General features: G+C 39.7%; 1 protein-coding gene across 1 annotated transcript in view; it reads right to left on the bottom strand.

Moving 5' to 3' along the window:
• Hmcn1 (hemicentin 1) overlaps window positions 1–17,431 on the bottom strand; it is a 439,469-nt gene that overhangs the window by 20,286 nt on the left and 401,752 nt on the right. The window contains exons 96-103 of the mRNA XM_027417405.2: window positions 16,503–16,624; window positions 15,569–15,806; window positions 9,792–9,854; window positions 8,483–8,602; window positions 7,889–8,023; window positions 6,099–6,212; window positions 5,056–5,181; window positions 2,482–2,610 (exon numbers count right to left, since the gene is read on the bottom strand). Coding sequence (XP_027273206.1) covers window positions 2,482–2,610; window positions 5,056–5,181; window positions 6,099–6,212; window positions 7,889–8,023; window positions 8,483–8,602; window positions 9,792–9,854; window positions 15,569–15,806; window positions 16,503–16,624 — 1,047 coding nt within the window. The remainder of the gene's footprint in view (window positions 1–2,481; window positions 2,611–5,055; window positions 5,182–6,098; window positions 6,213–7,888; window positions 8,024–8,482; window positions 8,603–9,791; window positions 9,855–15,568; window positions 15,807–16,502; window positions 16,625–17,431) is intronic.

The following is a 17,431-nucleotide window of genomic DNA, read 5'->3' as shown; positions in this document are numbered from 1 at the left end:
TTTGTCTTTCCACACTGATCCAGGCCCTCATAACTGGTTCCCAGCCTAGTGGCAAGAGGGCTCATTTCCAAATGAAAATTGCCCCACACCACACCTCTTCTTGTCTTTCCATTACAGTTTGAAGAAAATCTAAGGTCTTTGCTCTAGCCTCTGTCTTCTGCCCAGTTGTGCTCCAATAGCCCAGGTCCTGTGGCCACCTCTGCGTGTGACCAATGTGAATCCATCTGCAGAGCTGTGACCTATTTTCTCTTTAGAAAATGGACCTTCACATACTGGCTGCCTCTTGACCCCATTCTCAAGTGAGGTGCCACTCATTCTTTCCTGCAACCCCCTTTCCCTGGTTCTGTTTGATTTTCTTAGATTGTTTACCACAATCTGAAATTGTACTCACATTTATCCTGGAAGTCCCTTTCTTCCCATGAAAGGTAAACACTACGAGGACAGACACCTGCTCTACAGTGTTTAGTGTTAACTTCCCACAACCAAGAACACCACCCAGAACAAATTATGTACTCAGTAAACTCTGCTTGAAATAAAGAAGCAACGAGTATTGATGCCTGGAGTCAAGTCTGGGCTCAGTAGAAACAAGAAGTGTCATATAAAGAACTGTGTCTTGAGTACAGAGAAACCATCTTCATTAGCGCATCCAGTCTTCCTGCAGTTACGACTTTCAGATGTATGGATACTGGCATAACTAAAAGCTTGAAGTTTTTCTGTTTTGAATCACTAATTTTAATTTATTCGTTAAGCCAAGCTCATTTTCCTCCCGGAGACTAAGGGAACCAAGTCATAGAATCGCATTTTACTAAGATAAAAACTCGTCATATTTTTGAAAATTTTGAAACCTTTTTCTTTTTACTTTTGTGTCAACAAATGAAGTTTCTTTGCAACTCATTCTGAATATTGAAAAGCCACATGAAAATCAGGGCTCAAAACGAAATTCTTTAATCCATTACTGCGATGGCAGGAAAATATTGGAAAATGTTTAAAACAAAAATAATAACTTGTTTGAAAACCCATTCTAGAAAGCAAAAGTTAAAATGAACATTTAAAACTCTTCAGGGTAATGACCTTTCTTTATGCCAACATCCAATGTTAGATTTGCAACTATTGAGCCAAGTCCTGAACAAATAAGCATCTCACGCCATACATCACTGTAAGGGCTACTCAGAAAATCCAATTACAAGATCAAGACAGACATTATATGCTGCATAATGTAAGCAATAATATCTAAATAGAAGAATAAAATGATGTGTTATACACGTCTCCTGTTAATACAATATTTTATAAAGATGATGCCGGCACGAGCATTTGCTATATGCAAAGTCCTATGCTAGAAGCAATATAAAAACAAAACTAATTGAGCTTCTATAGAGGAATTTGATATAAATTGTTTAATAGAAAAACAAGGCAACCAATTTTAAAAACAGATCATGAAAGCCAAAAACATAACAAAACCCCATTATTTAAAAGTCTATATAACCCCATTATTTAAAAGTCTATATAGCTTTTTACTGCACTTAAATAATCTCATGAGGAATGATTGAATAGTTCAGTTTCTTGATTACACATACACTAATTTTTAAAAAGTACATGGTTATTCTGTGTGTGTGTGTGTGTGTGTGTGCACATGTGAAAGACAGAAAGGGGTGTATAGTGTCTACCTCTATTACTCTCTGCTTTATGATCTGAGAATTTTAAAGCTCATGGTTTTGGGTAGACTGGCTGTCTAGTTAACTCCTGGCATTCACCTGTTTTTGTTCCCCAATACTAAGGTTATAGGCAAACAAGGCCATGTGCAAGTTGGTTTTCTTTTCTTTCTTTTTCATTATAATGTGGGTGCTGGGGATTCAAACTCAGGCTTCCAGGCTTGCACAAGCAAGAGCTCCTACCCACTGAGCCATCTCCCCAGCCCATGGTTATCTTCCTATAGACATTACCCACTATTTGTCTTACTGTGTAGTCCATTATGACTCAGATGGGAACAAACAGGCAATTGGAAGAACTGAATGAGATATTTTTAGTTCAGTGGATGGCATTCAGTAGGCACTAAATATTATAGACAATCTAATAATTACCAGTTCACTTCAATTATGTTCATGTTTTATTATTTTATGCTTAAACTTTCATACTACATATAAATTTATATGAATTTCCTACTGAATAAAATTTATCTATGTAAACATTTATGTCACGTGCATAGAGAAGCAACAAGATAATCCTGAGAATCAAGTTGCCATGGCTATTATATTGGAAGCATACTTTGATATACGCATACTTAGGAAGCACTCAAGAAAATGGCCATAATATTACTTGAAATGCCAATATAAACTGAATTCAATGTGAAGTCTCTGAGGTAGTAACCAGACTTTGTCACAACTTACTTAGCCAACTTATACATCCACTAGGTGGAGCAAGAGAGCATACCCATACATGTCTGGTAGGGCCTGTATTACTCTGGAAGTGTTTTTGTTAACTTACCAATACAGGGTCTTCCAACTCCTTGAGACCGATAACCCCTGGGGCATGCACACCGGTAGCTGCCTCTCGTGTTCTCACATATTTGATTATATCTGCACTGATGGGTCCCATCTTTGCACTCATCAATGTCTACAGACACGGAGACAATAAAAAAAAAGCAACATTTCTTCTTCAAAGGTCAAGTCATGACACTTTAAAACTCACATTCTGCTGATTGTCAAAGGTTGTGTTTCTCTCTGTATCATTGAGATTATGTTAAATTAGGACTTAGGACTTGGGAGTCAGTAAACCTGGGTCCAACTCTCAGCACTACCCCCCTCCACCCCCCGCCCCGCCCCGGTTTTGGTTTTGCTTCTTCTCTGTACTTCAGTTCCTTTGGCCATCTTATTTGTCCTCAAGGTCAAGTTGTAGACAGATTTGGAGCCATAGTGTGACAAGGCTTCAGGTCCCCTGTTCTGAAGCTGCAGCTGCTAGATGGACACCTCCGCTTCCTCTCTGGGCTGCACTGGGAAGACAGCATGCTCCACGCTTGCCCTGACTCTCTGATTTATAGCAACAGCATTCCCTCAGACTCAATCATGGCTGCTCCTATCAGTAGGCTTTAAGTTGTTTTTGCAGCTGGGCTGTTCTGAAACCTTCAATTGAAGTCATAGATTTCTCCATTTACATTCTCACTGAGCAGGATTTCTGCTGTCACTTCTTATTCTGATATTTCAGTTCACGTCTTTTCTAATCATCTTAGACCTAATTATAGAGTCACTATTCTTTAAAACAAACTCCTCTTGATGCTATGGAAGGCAATGTTCAGAGTTAGCTGCTATTCCACTTAAGGAAATTAGCTAGCTATATGCATAGTGTTGGATCTACAAAGTATTTGAAAGGTGATAGTCCAATACTTGCCCCTAGAATTTCTTGGGTATACAAACCCTTCACACACCTCAATTTATCAACAAGTGGTCAGTATTCAATGTCTAGGTAGTTCTTGTGAGTACAGGACTTTCTTGCCTTCTCTTTCCTACCATCGAAAAAGTTAACAGTCCAGTCAAATTTAAATTTAATTCGATCATTTCCATGATGGTTTTGATAGTCTTACATATGATCTTACATATGATCACATGATTGCCCTCTTAGGCACTGCTCAGTTTTATTTGTCTGTTTTATGGTGTTTTTCATTTTTATCTTGTATTATATAGTTCTCCCCCACCTAGTTTTGGTAAGAGAGTAAGCCAAATGAAGTCTTTGTTTTTATTTATTATTATATTTACTTATTGTATGTATGGAGGGCAGTCACATGCTACCACACATGTGGAAGTCAGAGGAAAAGTTCTGAGAGTCAGGTCTCTCCTTCCACAATGTGAGTTCCCAAGATTGAATTCAGGTGGTCTGGCTCAGTTACAGGAGTCTATCTGCTAATCCATTTTCCTCAACCCTTGGTTTTTATTAATTGCTGCAGATTTTAGTTCTACCAATTCATGTAGGTTGGTACAGAATAAATCAACAAAGACTAAACTTAGAAGAAATATGTTATTTTATATTCTAAGTTGCAAATCAGTGACATCTGATGATTCTGTAAGCCAGTATGGAATAGATGACAAGGAATAAAGTTGAGGTAAATAGAATTTATTCATTTTCTTCTCCTTGATTTAATATTTAAAGTAATTCTAGAATAATTACATTTTAAAATAAGTGTCTACAAACATATTTTTTCTTGACCTTGTTGAGCAATTCTAAGCAGATATGCTAAATTTCAAGTTACAAATGGCATGAGTTAATACTAATCCATGTAGATATTAAACTTTGTAAAAAATGTATGATGGATGAGAGTGCAAATGGTCACAAGTCTGTGTAATGGGCTTCCATTTCCTTGTATGCCATGAAATTGGGGTTCTGGAGCACAAACATGCCAGGACTTAGTGGAAATGATGGAAAGGGGATTGTTTTTTTCTTAAAATCAGTCCACACCATCATCTTAAAAAATAGAAGCCTCCCAGACACCCACAGATATACACTGAACTGAACTCTAGAACTTAGTTGCAGAGAGGGAGAATGAAGATTAAAGGTGTCGGTACCAGGCTGGTGAAACCCACAGAATCAGCTGGCCTGAACAAGGGGGAACACATCGACCCCAGACTGCTGTCTGGGAGGCCAGCATGGGACTGATCCAGACCCCTGAACATGGATGTCAATGAGGAGGCCTCCAAATTCTAAGGGGTCCCTGGTAGTGGATTAGTATTTTTCCCTGTTGTAAGAAGGGACTTTGAGAACCCATCCCACGTGAAGGGATGCACTCTTGGCCTGGACACAAGGGGGAGGACCTAGGCCTGGCCCAGGATGATGTGGTGGACTTTGGGGAGCCCCCTTGAGGGCCCCACCCTGTCTGGGAAGTGGAGGGTGGATGGGGTGGGGGACAGGTGGGGAGTCTGGGGGGGAGAGTTGGGGGGAGGGGAGGGGAGGGATCGACATGTGAAGCAAGCATGTTCCTAATTTGAACTAAAATAAAAAAAAAGAATAGAAGCTTCCCCTAGCTTGTTGCTGTTAAAGAGTTCTCTATCAAAGAAATAGCATGGCACTCACCAACACAGGTCCCATTTTCAGCCTTGGTCATTCCATTTGGACAAAGATCAATGCACTTATAGCCACCACGGGTGTTCTTACAGTGCTGGTCTGGTCTGCACACATTCTGCCTACATTCGTTCACATCTTGATAAGAGAACAAGGGTAAATACAGACAAAGTAAATGATGGATTCCACTTCTCTAGAAGAAAGATTGCTTAAGATTTTTAGGTAATTATAAATCAATATACATGTGTATAGTACAATTGCTGTATATGGTAAAAGTGCTTAAGTCTAACAAGGTATATTAATTTATTTTCCTTTAAATCAGAATGAGAAAGTATTGTTTCATAGGGGTGGTAGTCAGGCTTTTTACTGTTCCTACAAAAAATGTGATATATATGATATAAACTTAATGTGTATACATACATACACATTTATATATAAACTTAATGTGTATACTTATATATATGCATATATTCTTACACACATATGAATGTATTTCATATATTATGTTGTAAGACCCTAGTGGTATTACTTTTCAGGCTCGGAGCAGGGCATTTATAAAATACCATTTGATTTTCTTTTTGAACAGATTACAAGCATGGGCATGGCAGGTAGCCTGGATTTAGATAAATTCCAGGACACAGCATGTACATTTACACAACTCATCACTGAAAAATTAGAGGAGTCGGGAGAGATGGCTCAGTGGGTCAGAGTGCTTGCTACACAAGCATATGGATTGGAGGTTGAATATCCAGGACCCATGTAAGAACCTGGGTGTGACTGCATGTGTACCTATAACCTCAGTACTGGAGGAAGGTATAGACAGGAGAATGTCTGGGGCTTGCTGGTTGCCTTGTTTGGCTAAAAAACAGTGGGAATTCCAGTTTCAGTGATAGATGCTGTCTCAAAAGAAGAAGGTGGAGCATGATATGCCCGGTCATTGATGTCCTCCTCTAGACTCTGCCCATGTGCACACATATGTACTCTCACTCTCTCTCCCCTCACTCTCCCAGAGTTACACTGATGTCATCACTGTGATTTCAAAGCAAGTATCTTACCAATGCATTTTCTGCCTTTGAGTTGATAGCCAGCATCACATCCACAATGGAAACTTCCTATGACATTGAAACAGCGCTGGTGACAGGGGCTGGATTCTTGACATTCATTAACATCTGCCAAATAAAATCAAACTTTCAGTATATGTTGTTAGAAAAGCTGAGTAAATTCATTCCAAGTGTTTAATCATTTCCCAATCTTGATGACGATCGTGTTTAAGACCTCAAACTAACCTGATATAAGAGGCCTTGTAGCCTCTGCTATACAATACAATCAGCTGCTGGATACCGCTTCTTCCTCCAAGACTTCTAAACATAGACATTTATTAATGGTTCAGAACTCTGCTGGTTAAATTCTAGGCTGCTTTAAGTACCATGTAGCTCTCACCTGTTTCTAGAAAGATTTAGCTCAGAGCACAGAGACTAGAATGATAGAAGAAAACAAAACAAAACAAACTAACACAATGCTGGAAGACCTTTTGCAATTGGCTTGGCTTCCCTGCCCTGGCTGCTACTCTCCTGACCAAGTCTGTCACATCGCGTCTCACTTACTAACTTCAGCAGCTCTCCTCTCCTCTTCAGTCACTGTCAAACTCATGCCAACGTGACCTGGCTCACAGTTTAGAGAGGAGGAGAAGGGAAGGTTTCTGCATGCATCAACACTTTGTACCCTCTCTTCTCTCCCTTCCTCAGTCCCAGAGGGAGAGAGAGAGAGAGAGTCCCAGAGGGAGAGGGAGAGAGAGAGAGAGAGAGAGAGAGAGAGAGAGGGAGAGAGAGAGAGAGACCCCTTTCATAAGAGAAGGTCTTTCTGAGCTTTGCACCTCTGTAGGTTTGAAGTCCCATCTTTCCCTTTAGCCCTAGACATAGCCAAGGCTCTTCATGGTAACACAATCGCTCTCCTAGGTCATATACACCTCAGTCTCCTTTCTTTCCTCTGCTGTTCTAATCCAAATACTTCAAAAGAGCAATTGCCATATTTAGGCTCTTTACTCAGAACTGAGACTGTCAATATCCCTTATTTGGTACCTCTTTCTATTTGAGATCTTGAAAGACACAGTCTGTTAACTTACATAAGCACATGTATATGATCAAATACTTGAAGATATTTGTTTTTGGTGTATGCCCTTCCATTTCTTTTTACATTGCTTGCCGTCAAAGGCAAATGTCATTAACAATCAGAATTGAATAACATGTATCTTCTATGTGCATACCCATATCTCTACTTTTCTTTTCTTTGTTTTCTAATCACATTGTTTTATGCAAGCTATACATGATTTTTTTATAGTCTGATACTCTCAATCCTGCACACTGGCTGATGGTGTAGAGGAATCATCCTCTTCCCAGTGTGGTTTGGGATCTACTCTTTTTGCCTCTGTGAAACATCCTGGCATAAGCTTTGCTAGTAATTGCCAAAACCTTGGGGCCTTTCAGCAGGTGAAAAATAAAGTATGAAACAGTCATACAGTGGCATATAACTTGGCCCTAAAAGAAGTGTACTATGAAGTTATGCAAAGAGCAATGAAGGACCTTAACTACAAACAAAAGAAGAAAAGCCTGTCTCAAAGGCTATGCACTGAAGAATTCTAGCAATACGACATTCTGGCAACATAACATTCTAGACAAGGATTTACTATGGAGACAGTAAATAAATCAGGGTTGGAGAGGCAGAGATGAACCAACCACTGGGCTCCACACATGTGTACACATATGCTCAGCCAACTGTACACCCACACATATGTAAATACACATACACATATGTGTGCATAGCACATACAGACACACACATGTTATACCTTGACAGCTGAGCCCATCAGAAGTTCTTCGGAAGCCTGCTCCACAGTGGACCACACAGCGATAGGATCCAATGGTGTTGTCACAGTCCTGACCAGCACGACAGGTATGTCCACCCAAAGCACACTCATCAATGTCTACAACAGAAGGAGCCATGGCATTGAGGTGAGTTGAAAAACAATTAACTTAAAAACTTGTTGTGAAGCAGGGACTAGAAACCGTAAGATATTTGAAAACATCAAAGAATAAGAAAGATTGAATTTTTTGGGTGAGTCATTTAAAGTGAGTTAGAAAGGTAACAAATTCACAGCAACATGTTGTGACGTATTCATAAGCTAATCACTGGATTAGACTATTTATAAATAAGGTGTTGTTCTCTCTGAGATCTTCAGTGAGCTATTCCAGGCATCCCTAATTTCCGGGTGCCCCTATAAAGTCAGTGGCTGCTCAGTTTCTCTTTCTGAATTTCTCAATCCAGCGAGGACTTTTCTGTTTGTTGCAAAGCTATGGGCAGAGGAAACTGGTAGGTGAGTGGCCTACCATTTTTTTTTTCTAGGTAATGTTGTCTTGGTCATTGGATTTATTTTTGAGACTACCTTGACAGGTTCTTCCATCTGCAGCTATGGTGAGGCCTTTGGGGCAGGAACAGTAATAGGCACCTATGGCATTGTGGCAGGCATGGGAGCATGGATTCCCCGCTGCACATTCATCTTCGTCTAAAAGAAGAAACAAAAAGGCCCATCAATGTGCAAAACTCCTGCTTCCTAGCAGCCATTCAAGTCCATGAAAACAATCATGTCTGGATGCCTAGAAACTGAATCGAATATAACAGAGAACACAGTAAGTGACATAAAATGGAATTGCTAAGGGGAAATTAACTTGAGGTCTCAAAGTTATTGCTGATAGTGAATACATATTTAGATTTTATTCTAAAACAAAAATGATAGCTAAAATGCATTTATATTTACTGGAATGTAATGGATCCTTAGCAGTTGCAACTCACTCTCCAAAGCATTTTTGGAAACAGGATTTTTAAGAAACTATTCTAATTTGCATTGCAGATCTGGAGAACAGAGAGGTTAAGTGAGCACTCATGACCACTAAGGCTGTTACTGCCAGAGCTGAGACTCAGATGTAGTCTAAACACTACCTCTTGCCAGCCCACTACATTTTGCAGGTCAGTGGAAGAGCAGCACCATGCATGACAACTTGCAATCCTCAGCCATTTACTAAGCTGTGACTTCCTGTGAGGGAGTCCCTTGCAAGGGTGCCTGTGGGGCAAAGCTGGATTCACGATTACCTGTGGACCCTCTATCCTAGTCTGTCCCACTACTGAGCAGTTCTGTGGTTAGGCGAGTTTGTGATGGGTCACCCAATAGCTCAAACTCATCGAGCCACTGGAGGGAGATTAATTTTCTCTGTCCACTCCATTCTGTACTTGGTTACCGTCTCTGATACACTAGACTGTTGCCAAATTGAAGCCGCATGGGCTTTGTCATCCCACTTAAACTCAAATGTAGCCTACCATTTGATACTAGACAATCTTGATGAGTTTGTTTAGCTTCTCTACATCTCCATTCCTTGGTTATCAAGTGGAATATTTGGAGACAGCTGCGGTGATTCAATATCTAGGGAAATGGCAGCAGCAGTCTATTAAAAATAATTATTAGTTGAGCCAGAGAGATGGCTTGGCAGGTAAAGGTGATTGCTATCAAGTCTGATGAGCCAAGTTGGATCCCCGGAATCACAAAGTGGAGAGAGACATCTGTCTCTTAAAAATTTTCCTTTGACTTTGTCATGAACCACCACATGCCCCTTCCACACTAAATAAATGGATGTAAAGGAAAGATAACCACTGCTGATGCTATTATGAAATGAAAATATTTTATTCACTCCTATACTTACCAGCACAAAAGGGTCCCACTGAGTCTAAGGTGAAGCCAGAGGGACACTGGTTACTTCGATCTCCTACCGAAGAGAGAAAAGCACAATTAACTAGCCTGTTAGAACACTGGCATCCACTTTCATCCCTGAACAACCAGCCTTCCCTGGGAAGATACATCAAAGAAGAAACAAAGAAAACACAGTGCTGAAAACAAGCAAGAATGGAGAACATCTTTTTTTTCAACCAAGAGTTAAATGAACTAGTCCAGAGATTACTGGCAAGCTGACACTGGAAGCATATTTTCCCTTTCTGTAATAACTAAAGAGAACCCGAGGTAACTGTGTGTGCCAGGCACAGCTACAGGTGCATCCTGTTATCCTGACCACTGGTACCCTCTACGAAGGAGGAAGGATGCTGTGTACAAACAACTGAAATTCTTTGTCTTAATGAAAAACCAATGTTATAGGCAAGAACCCCCTTTTTGGAGAGGGGTTTCTCAATTTACAATGTTGATATTTTTGGCTGAAATTCTTGTGCACGACTGGTTTTCCTGTTCTGAGCAGTTAAAGCAAGGGCAACGGGCAGGTTGAACTAGAACCAATTTAAAGTGGATGTTAGGGAAAAGATCATTGAGAGAGTTTCTTTCCCGAGAGCGTTCAAAGCATGAGCAAGGAAATGGGACTAAAATAGCTGGAGAAAAGCATCCGGAGCACGTATTACCTGATGGCTTGCAGTGATTCTTAGCTCTCCCAATGCCGTCGTGACCCATTGTTATTGTGGAAAAATCTTTTTGTACACTGTGAATATGTGTCACTCTGATTGGTTTAATAAAAAGCTGAACAACCAATACTGAGTCAGGATTTTGGGGGCAGAGAAGACTCTGGGAAGAAGAAGGCGAGTCATGAGGAGACATGGAGGAAGCATGGCGTGTAGGAGATGATGATGAAACAAGCCACGAGATATGTGGTAGCATGTAAATGAATAGAAATGGGTTAATTTAAGTTATAAGAGCTAGTTAGAAAGAATCCTAAGCTTTTGGCCGAGCTTTCATAATTAGTAATCATTAGAAACAAGCCTAACCTATCAGCCAAGCTTTCACAATTAATAATAAGTCTCCATGTGGTTATTTGGGAGCAGGCTGGTAGGACAGAGAAAGACCCACCTACAACCCTTTAATAAAGGTTCCTCATGTTGTGGTGGCTCCCAATCATAACATTATTTTGTTACTACTTTATGACTCTAATTTTGCTACTGTTACAAATTGTAACGTAAATATCTGTGTTTTCCAAAGGTCTTAGGCAAGCCCCGTGAAAGGGCCATTCGACCCCCAAAGGGGTCCTGACCACATGTTGAGAACCACTGGCTTAAAGGTTACTATCTGCTTCATTTCATTCAAACCTCCTGACATCCTTACTGTTGTCATGATGCCTAGTTTTCAGATGAGGCATCTGAGAGTAACAATTTATAAGCTGCTTAAGAGCAAAAGCTAGTGTGGGCAGCCTTACAAAGTAAGTCCCTTTGACTTTAAACTGCTGAATTGGTTATTACAGCTTATGTTCAGTCATTCATCTGTTCCTGCATTCTTTAAACTTGCCTAGTATGTGTGTAGGCTGTTGGGGTGTACCTGTGGGAAAAAGAAATCATGTCATAGAAAGGTAATTTGTTACTATCACACAGAGGCTTTGCATTTTTGGATATAATTGGGAGAGATATTTGTCACCAGGCAGCATTTGGGAAATGTTGCAGGAGGAGATTCCTTGTATGTTCTCATGATATAGAGGACTGTTAAAGTTCAGTGCATGGAGCTGGGTGTGGTGACACTTGCCTACAATCCTAGCACCTGAAAGGATAAGGCGGGAAGACAGTGTGTAAGGCCAGTCCAGGCTACTATAGGGAGTTCCTAGTGGAAAAATTTAAAAAGAAAAGCCCAGTGCATGGGGAAGGACCAGGGACAAGTTTCAATAATTCTGAAATGTGTGGGAAAGCCCTGCCCATTTGTTCTTTGCTCTGAAAGGGTTTGATTTAAAGAGGCTGCAATTATAGAAGCTTTGAAAGTATGGACTACATATTAAACAGAAGCTTTGAATGTATGTACTACAAATCAAACATTAGAAGCTTTGAATGCAAGCATTCAAATTAGAAGATTTCTATGTATGTACTATATATTAAACATTAGAAGTTTCGGATGTATACATATTAAACATTTTCACGTGATTTAAGTATGTAAAGGATTTTCTAGGAATTCAACTATTACGCAAATTTGTATCTTACTGTCCTTCACTTTATTCAGAATGTAACACAGAATTCTTTAAAGTTACTTACCCCCCTTCAAAAAAAAGCACAGGAGGGTTTTTTAGGTCAGTTTAGGTATATGGCTAGTTTTCTTTATCTAAAGATTCACATATTAAAACAAGATACTTTATTATGAGTTATTTTCCTTTATTCACTCTTTTCTTTCCACATGAATGTGTTTGCACACACGTCTGTACCTGAGTGTGTGGAATCCAGATGTTGATACTATGATATCTTTCCTTAACCTCTGCTTACCCACCCTGCTTTTTTGAGACAAGGTCTCTGTCTCTCACTGAACCTCAAACTTGCCAATTTTTCTCCAATAGTTGGCACAGGAGTCTCCAGGATCCTTTTGTCTCTTCTGTGCTAGGCATGTACCAATATGTTTGGCATTGAGGTGGGTTCTCATGATCCAATCTCGAGTTCTTTTGCTTGCATAGACACTCAGATGTCTCCCTAGCCCAAATTTTCACTATATTTTAATTTGTATGCTTATATGTATGCATGTGTGTATGTCTGTGTGCCACAGAGGACAACTTGGAGAAATTGGTTCTCCCCTTAACATTTGGATCTTCAGGGTATCAGGTTGGGTGGCAAGTACCATAATCCCCTGAACCATCTCCTCCATCCCCCATTCTTTACATTACAGTAAAAGCAGATTATTTTGAAGTATAGCTGTGATTTTCATCTGAATATAGGAGATGACAACACAAAGTATTTGTTTATGGTTATAATAATGGGTTATAATATAGAAAATTTGAAGTCTAAAGTAAAATTTCCTATTACTTTATCAGTTGGAACAAACTATTTCAGTTTATTGACACATGGTGTTTTTCCTTCTAGTCATATTAATTTCCAAACTTAAAATGCTAAGTATGGCCGGGCGTTGGTGGCACACCCCTTTAATCCCAGCACTCGGGAGGCAGAGGCAGGTGGATCTCTGTGAGTTTGAGGCCAGCCTGGTCTCCAGAGCTAGTGCCAGGATAGGCTCCAAAGCTACACAGAGAAACCCTGTCTCAAAAAACCAAAAAAATTTTGCTAATTATGAAAATATTATCCAATACTTGCCCAGCTTTATGAATTAAAAATATCATTTGGCGAGCTGATTAAAAATGTAGATTCTGGATTGATGAGATGACTCATCAGGTAGAGGTGCTTTCTGCTATTCTTGAAGACCTGTACCAGGGCTGCTGGTACAAAGATGTTCACGTGGCTTTAGTCTTGACATTGAACATTTCAGCCTAACATGTAGAAGTGTACATGGGAGAAGAGAAAACTGACTCTTGACCATTTTCCTCTGACCTCGATATGTGTGCTGTGGCATTCATGCTTACACACACACACACACACACACACACACACACACACACACACACAGAGTAGATCCTTTGATTTGTTTTAATAATTGTCAAGGAAAAGACAAGTGAATTTCTTTTTAATGGTGTGACCATTTCCATTAATCACCCAGGTGTAGAAAATGCAGGCTTTATCACACTGCACACTGCTTTTCAATCATTATTACACTGCAAATGTTCTCTTCATTTGTGCTAACTTACAACAGTCTCTAGTACATGGCTAACATTCACCAGCTGTTAGGAAAAAGAATGAATTAACTATTTCTTGAAAATTATTTCAATGATTCTTTAAGAGATTCTTAAACATGGCATGGTTTACATATAATTTCTGATCTCTAGAATGTTTATTTGTTATTTTTTATTATAAACAATACTACGTGAAACCTCTTAGAATAGTTATGTTGGGATGTTTCTGGGATTTTGTTAGGACAGATTTTGAACATAAACATTTGTTTAAACAACCAAGCATGCAAGCTTGCCCCCTAGTGGTTACTGAGAAACCGTGGGTACACAATTTGAAATTCACAGAGCACGTCTTTCAAATGTAACTCATACATATGTCATATAATTACACATGCAAGGGCTGCAACGGATTTAAACATCTTTAAATGTGTTTGCCTATATTCTGGGACCCAGATTGTTCAGTAACAATCTCAGATGGTACAAAGATGTTCACGTGGCTTTAGGCTTAGCCTTTAACATTTAAGCCTAACATGGAGAGGTATACATGCCTATTTCAGCAATCACTTTAGTTCTTCCGAGGCATGTCCAACATTTTGGGGCGACAACATGGTTTATTCCTCTACAAAGTCTGTGATCAAGAAAGAGCTTTGCAGTCTGTGCCAAACACGGGTGCTATCTTAACAACCGAGGAGAGATGTGCACACACTGTGGAAACTGCTGAGTGAAATAAGTGAGGGATAAACTGTGTTTGTCATCTGCTATTGCTGTCATGCGGTAGAGGAGAGCTAAGTCTAACACACAGGAAAAGTAAAACATAGGAAACATTCTACCTGGATATGATGATATCTTTATATTAAAAAAGAACAATGGAATTACAAAAAAACAATGAAAATCCCTCAAAATGCCACAGAACTGACAGCCTCAGGGGTTTTGAAGGCTGAGAAGGAATACTGGGGACCAAACACTCCAAACAAGCACACAGCACAGGGCATCACTTCCAGGTATGGGACTGTCTTTAGAAACTGGAGAGCAGTTTAGAAATGATGTATTACAGGGTAGTTTCCATGAATGAGAAATAATAATATTGTAGCTATTTACTCCACAGCTTCTGAAAGCCACATTTACCTAAGGTGACTAGATATTTTTGTTTTGGTTTATTTTTTTTCCTGGAAAATGTCACTGCAGTATCACCCCTTTTCTCATAGGAGTCTTGGTGTGGATGATAAATTTTATGGCCACATCAATCTAAGTCCTAAGTGGCTGTTAAAAGATGTCAGTATGAATTCTTTTATTTTTCCCATTTTCTGTGCATTGTATCTCAGCTTGATCCATGCTAGTGGGGCCTTCCTGAGTGACAACATCAATATACTCAAGAGAATAAAGCACTTAAAAGAAAGTGGCTTAAGTTGTGACCTACTTTGCAACATATTTCAGGAATTTAAAATCTTATCAATAAATGCATTATTCAAAAACGGACTTTATCAACTAATGAAAAATTATGCAGGTGGATAATACATATTTTGTTATGCCAGGTACTATGATGAGGCATCCTAGTAAAATTAAATGGAACTGAACAATCTTTACACAGGACTTACCTACAACAAAAAACAAAGAATGGAGCACACACATAAAAACCTAACTCTAGCAATGTTAGGTCTGGGCCTTCATAGTACTATTCTGAATAGCTTCAAGGCATCTGTCTTTATCCTTTTAAATGAACAAGATAAGGGGCTGGAAAGATGACTCAGTGGTTAAAGAGCACTGGCTGCTCTTCCAGAGGACCAGGGTTCAATTCCCAGCACCCACATGGCAGCTCACATCTATCTGCAACTCCAGTTCCAGGGGACCCAACATCTATGGCAAAACACCAAATGTATATAAAAACAATAATTAATAGAAGAAAAAAGAAAAAGAAAGAAGAACAAGATGGCAGCACAGATATTTGGATTTTTCTTTGATCATACTACCTTTGGAAATCGAAGCATGGATTTTGAATCCCAATGTCTCTTCTAGTTGGTTGTAGTCAGACTCCACAGAAGATGCATGAAGTGTTTCTACTAAGAAAGGCATTTTCCCCCAGGCCTGATCGTAGAAAATGGTGTGGTTCCATGTGTAGGGGACACTGATGCCATCAACAGTGAAGAGCCGGGTTGAGTAGGCATAGAGCTGCCCAGGTCCTGTTTGGATATAATCTTCCGTGTAATCCTAAAGGAAAGGATTTGAGGGTCAAATGGCACCTGGTATTTTTCATGTAGTGTACCATGAGGTGCACTGTGAGGGAGGAGGAAAAGGCTGAGAGATTAACAATGGAATTAGGAACCGCACTGCAATTGCCCAGTAGTGTCCTGGAAACAGCTCCTAGGTTGATTCTTTTCATTACAATCTGGTTTATAATTTATTGTCACACTTTGTAGTTTCACAAGATACTGAAGTTGTCGGCCATGAAGAAAGCAAGTTGTATGAAGACTATTTCTCCACTCTGCAAGCTCCAGAGGGTTTTTTTTCCATTTCTTTCAAGTTAAAAATTTTTTGAAATTAAAATATAATTACATCATTTCCCTTCCTTTTCCTTTCTTCCCCTCTTTATTGATGGCACACAAAAACTTATTATAGGGCTCTAGTCTCTTTTCCAGAAGTAAACTTAACAAGTGGCTTAAATCAGCACAGCAGCTACTCTGGCTCTGATACACTAGGTAATAAAAACACTCAGAGAGATTTAAAAGCTGAGCCCCTGGAGATTTTCAAGCCAAGAGCAGATGGTTATTTACAGCCTTGGCGGGGTAGTAACTGATCTCCAGAGCAAACAGTAAGAACCTAAGACCCCAGGGCTCTGTCTACAGGGCTTTCGTGTCTCCTCCTCATTGTCACACTAACAACCATGGAGATCTTGTAACATGTTACCTTCACACTGACTTCAGCAGGCGACTGGAGTTGAAGGATATAGCCATTCACAATGACATCAAGCAGCAAAGCGCCATCAGAATCCAAGCCTCGAGCCACGTGCGTCATCCGCAAGACTTCTCCTGGGAATGACATAGCGTTCATTTCCACAGCAATAATAATAGAGTTATTATTATTATACATATGGTTTGTGGAAGCATGGAGAATGTTGATCTAATATAATAGTGTTACTTCAAATGTGAATAAACGTGTAAGAGCATTAAGTTAGCACAACGATTTCCTGTTAAAAAGTCAGCCTTGTTGAATTGTCTCCCAAAATTCTTTCTATGTGGCAAAAGTATAGCATTTGATTATGCAGAAGATTCCATATTTTAGAGAATCAAGCAATAATCAAGCATTTCTACAAAATTTCTGCATATGATACGGGGCAGGCAACTTCACCAGGGACGAGCAATGCCCACAAGCCTAGCTTCAGCAACTTGGCATCTTTGTAAGTGTACAGATATCAAAGGCCCGCCTGTCCTCTGTGCTGATTAAACACCAGTGAAGGAGAAGCTCCACCCCTCGCCAATCTTCCTCAAAGGTGAATCTCACTGAGACTGGCCAACTCCAAGGAGGCTGAAACAGAGCTTTGTATGAACTCTTGTGAACACAGGAAGGGACCCAAAGGGCTAACGCCCAATGATTAGGACAGAAGCTGAGCAGAAAGCATTAGCATGCTCGGCTTTGCTTCCATCTGTTAGGCAGAGAATCGTTATAAGGGAAATAAATGAGTTGACTCATGGTTAAAGACAAGGCTTGAATGAACAACAAGAATGATTTTCCTTTGATATTCATGCTTAAATCCTCTCTAAGGTTTAAAGAAAAAGGCACAGAAAGGAAGATAAAGAAGTCATTGGGCCATAAAGTTCTTATTCTGTTTGATAACA

Source organism: Cricetulus griseus, chromosome 5, assembly GCF_003668045.3.
Source record: "Cricetulus griseus strain 17A/GY chromosome 5, alternate assembly CriGri-PICRH-1.0, whole genome shotgun sequence".
Lineage (NCBI taxonomy): Eukaryota > Metazoa > Chordata > Mammalia > Rodentia > Cricetidae > Cricetulus > Cricetulus griseus.
Note: the sequence above shows the minus strand (reverse complement) of the source record. Positions and strands in the feature narration are given on the sequence as shown.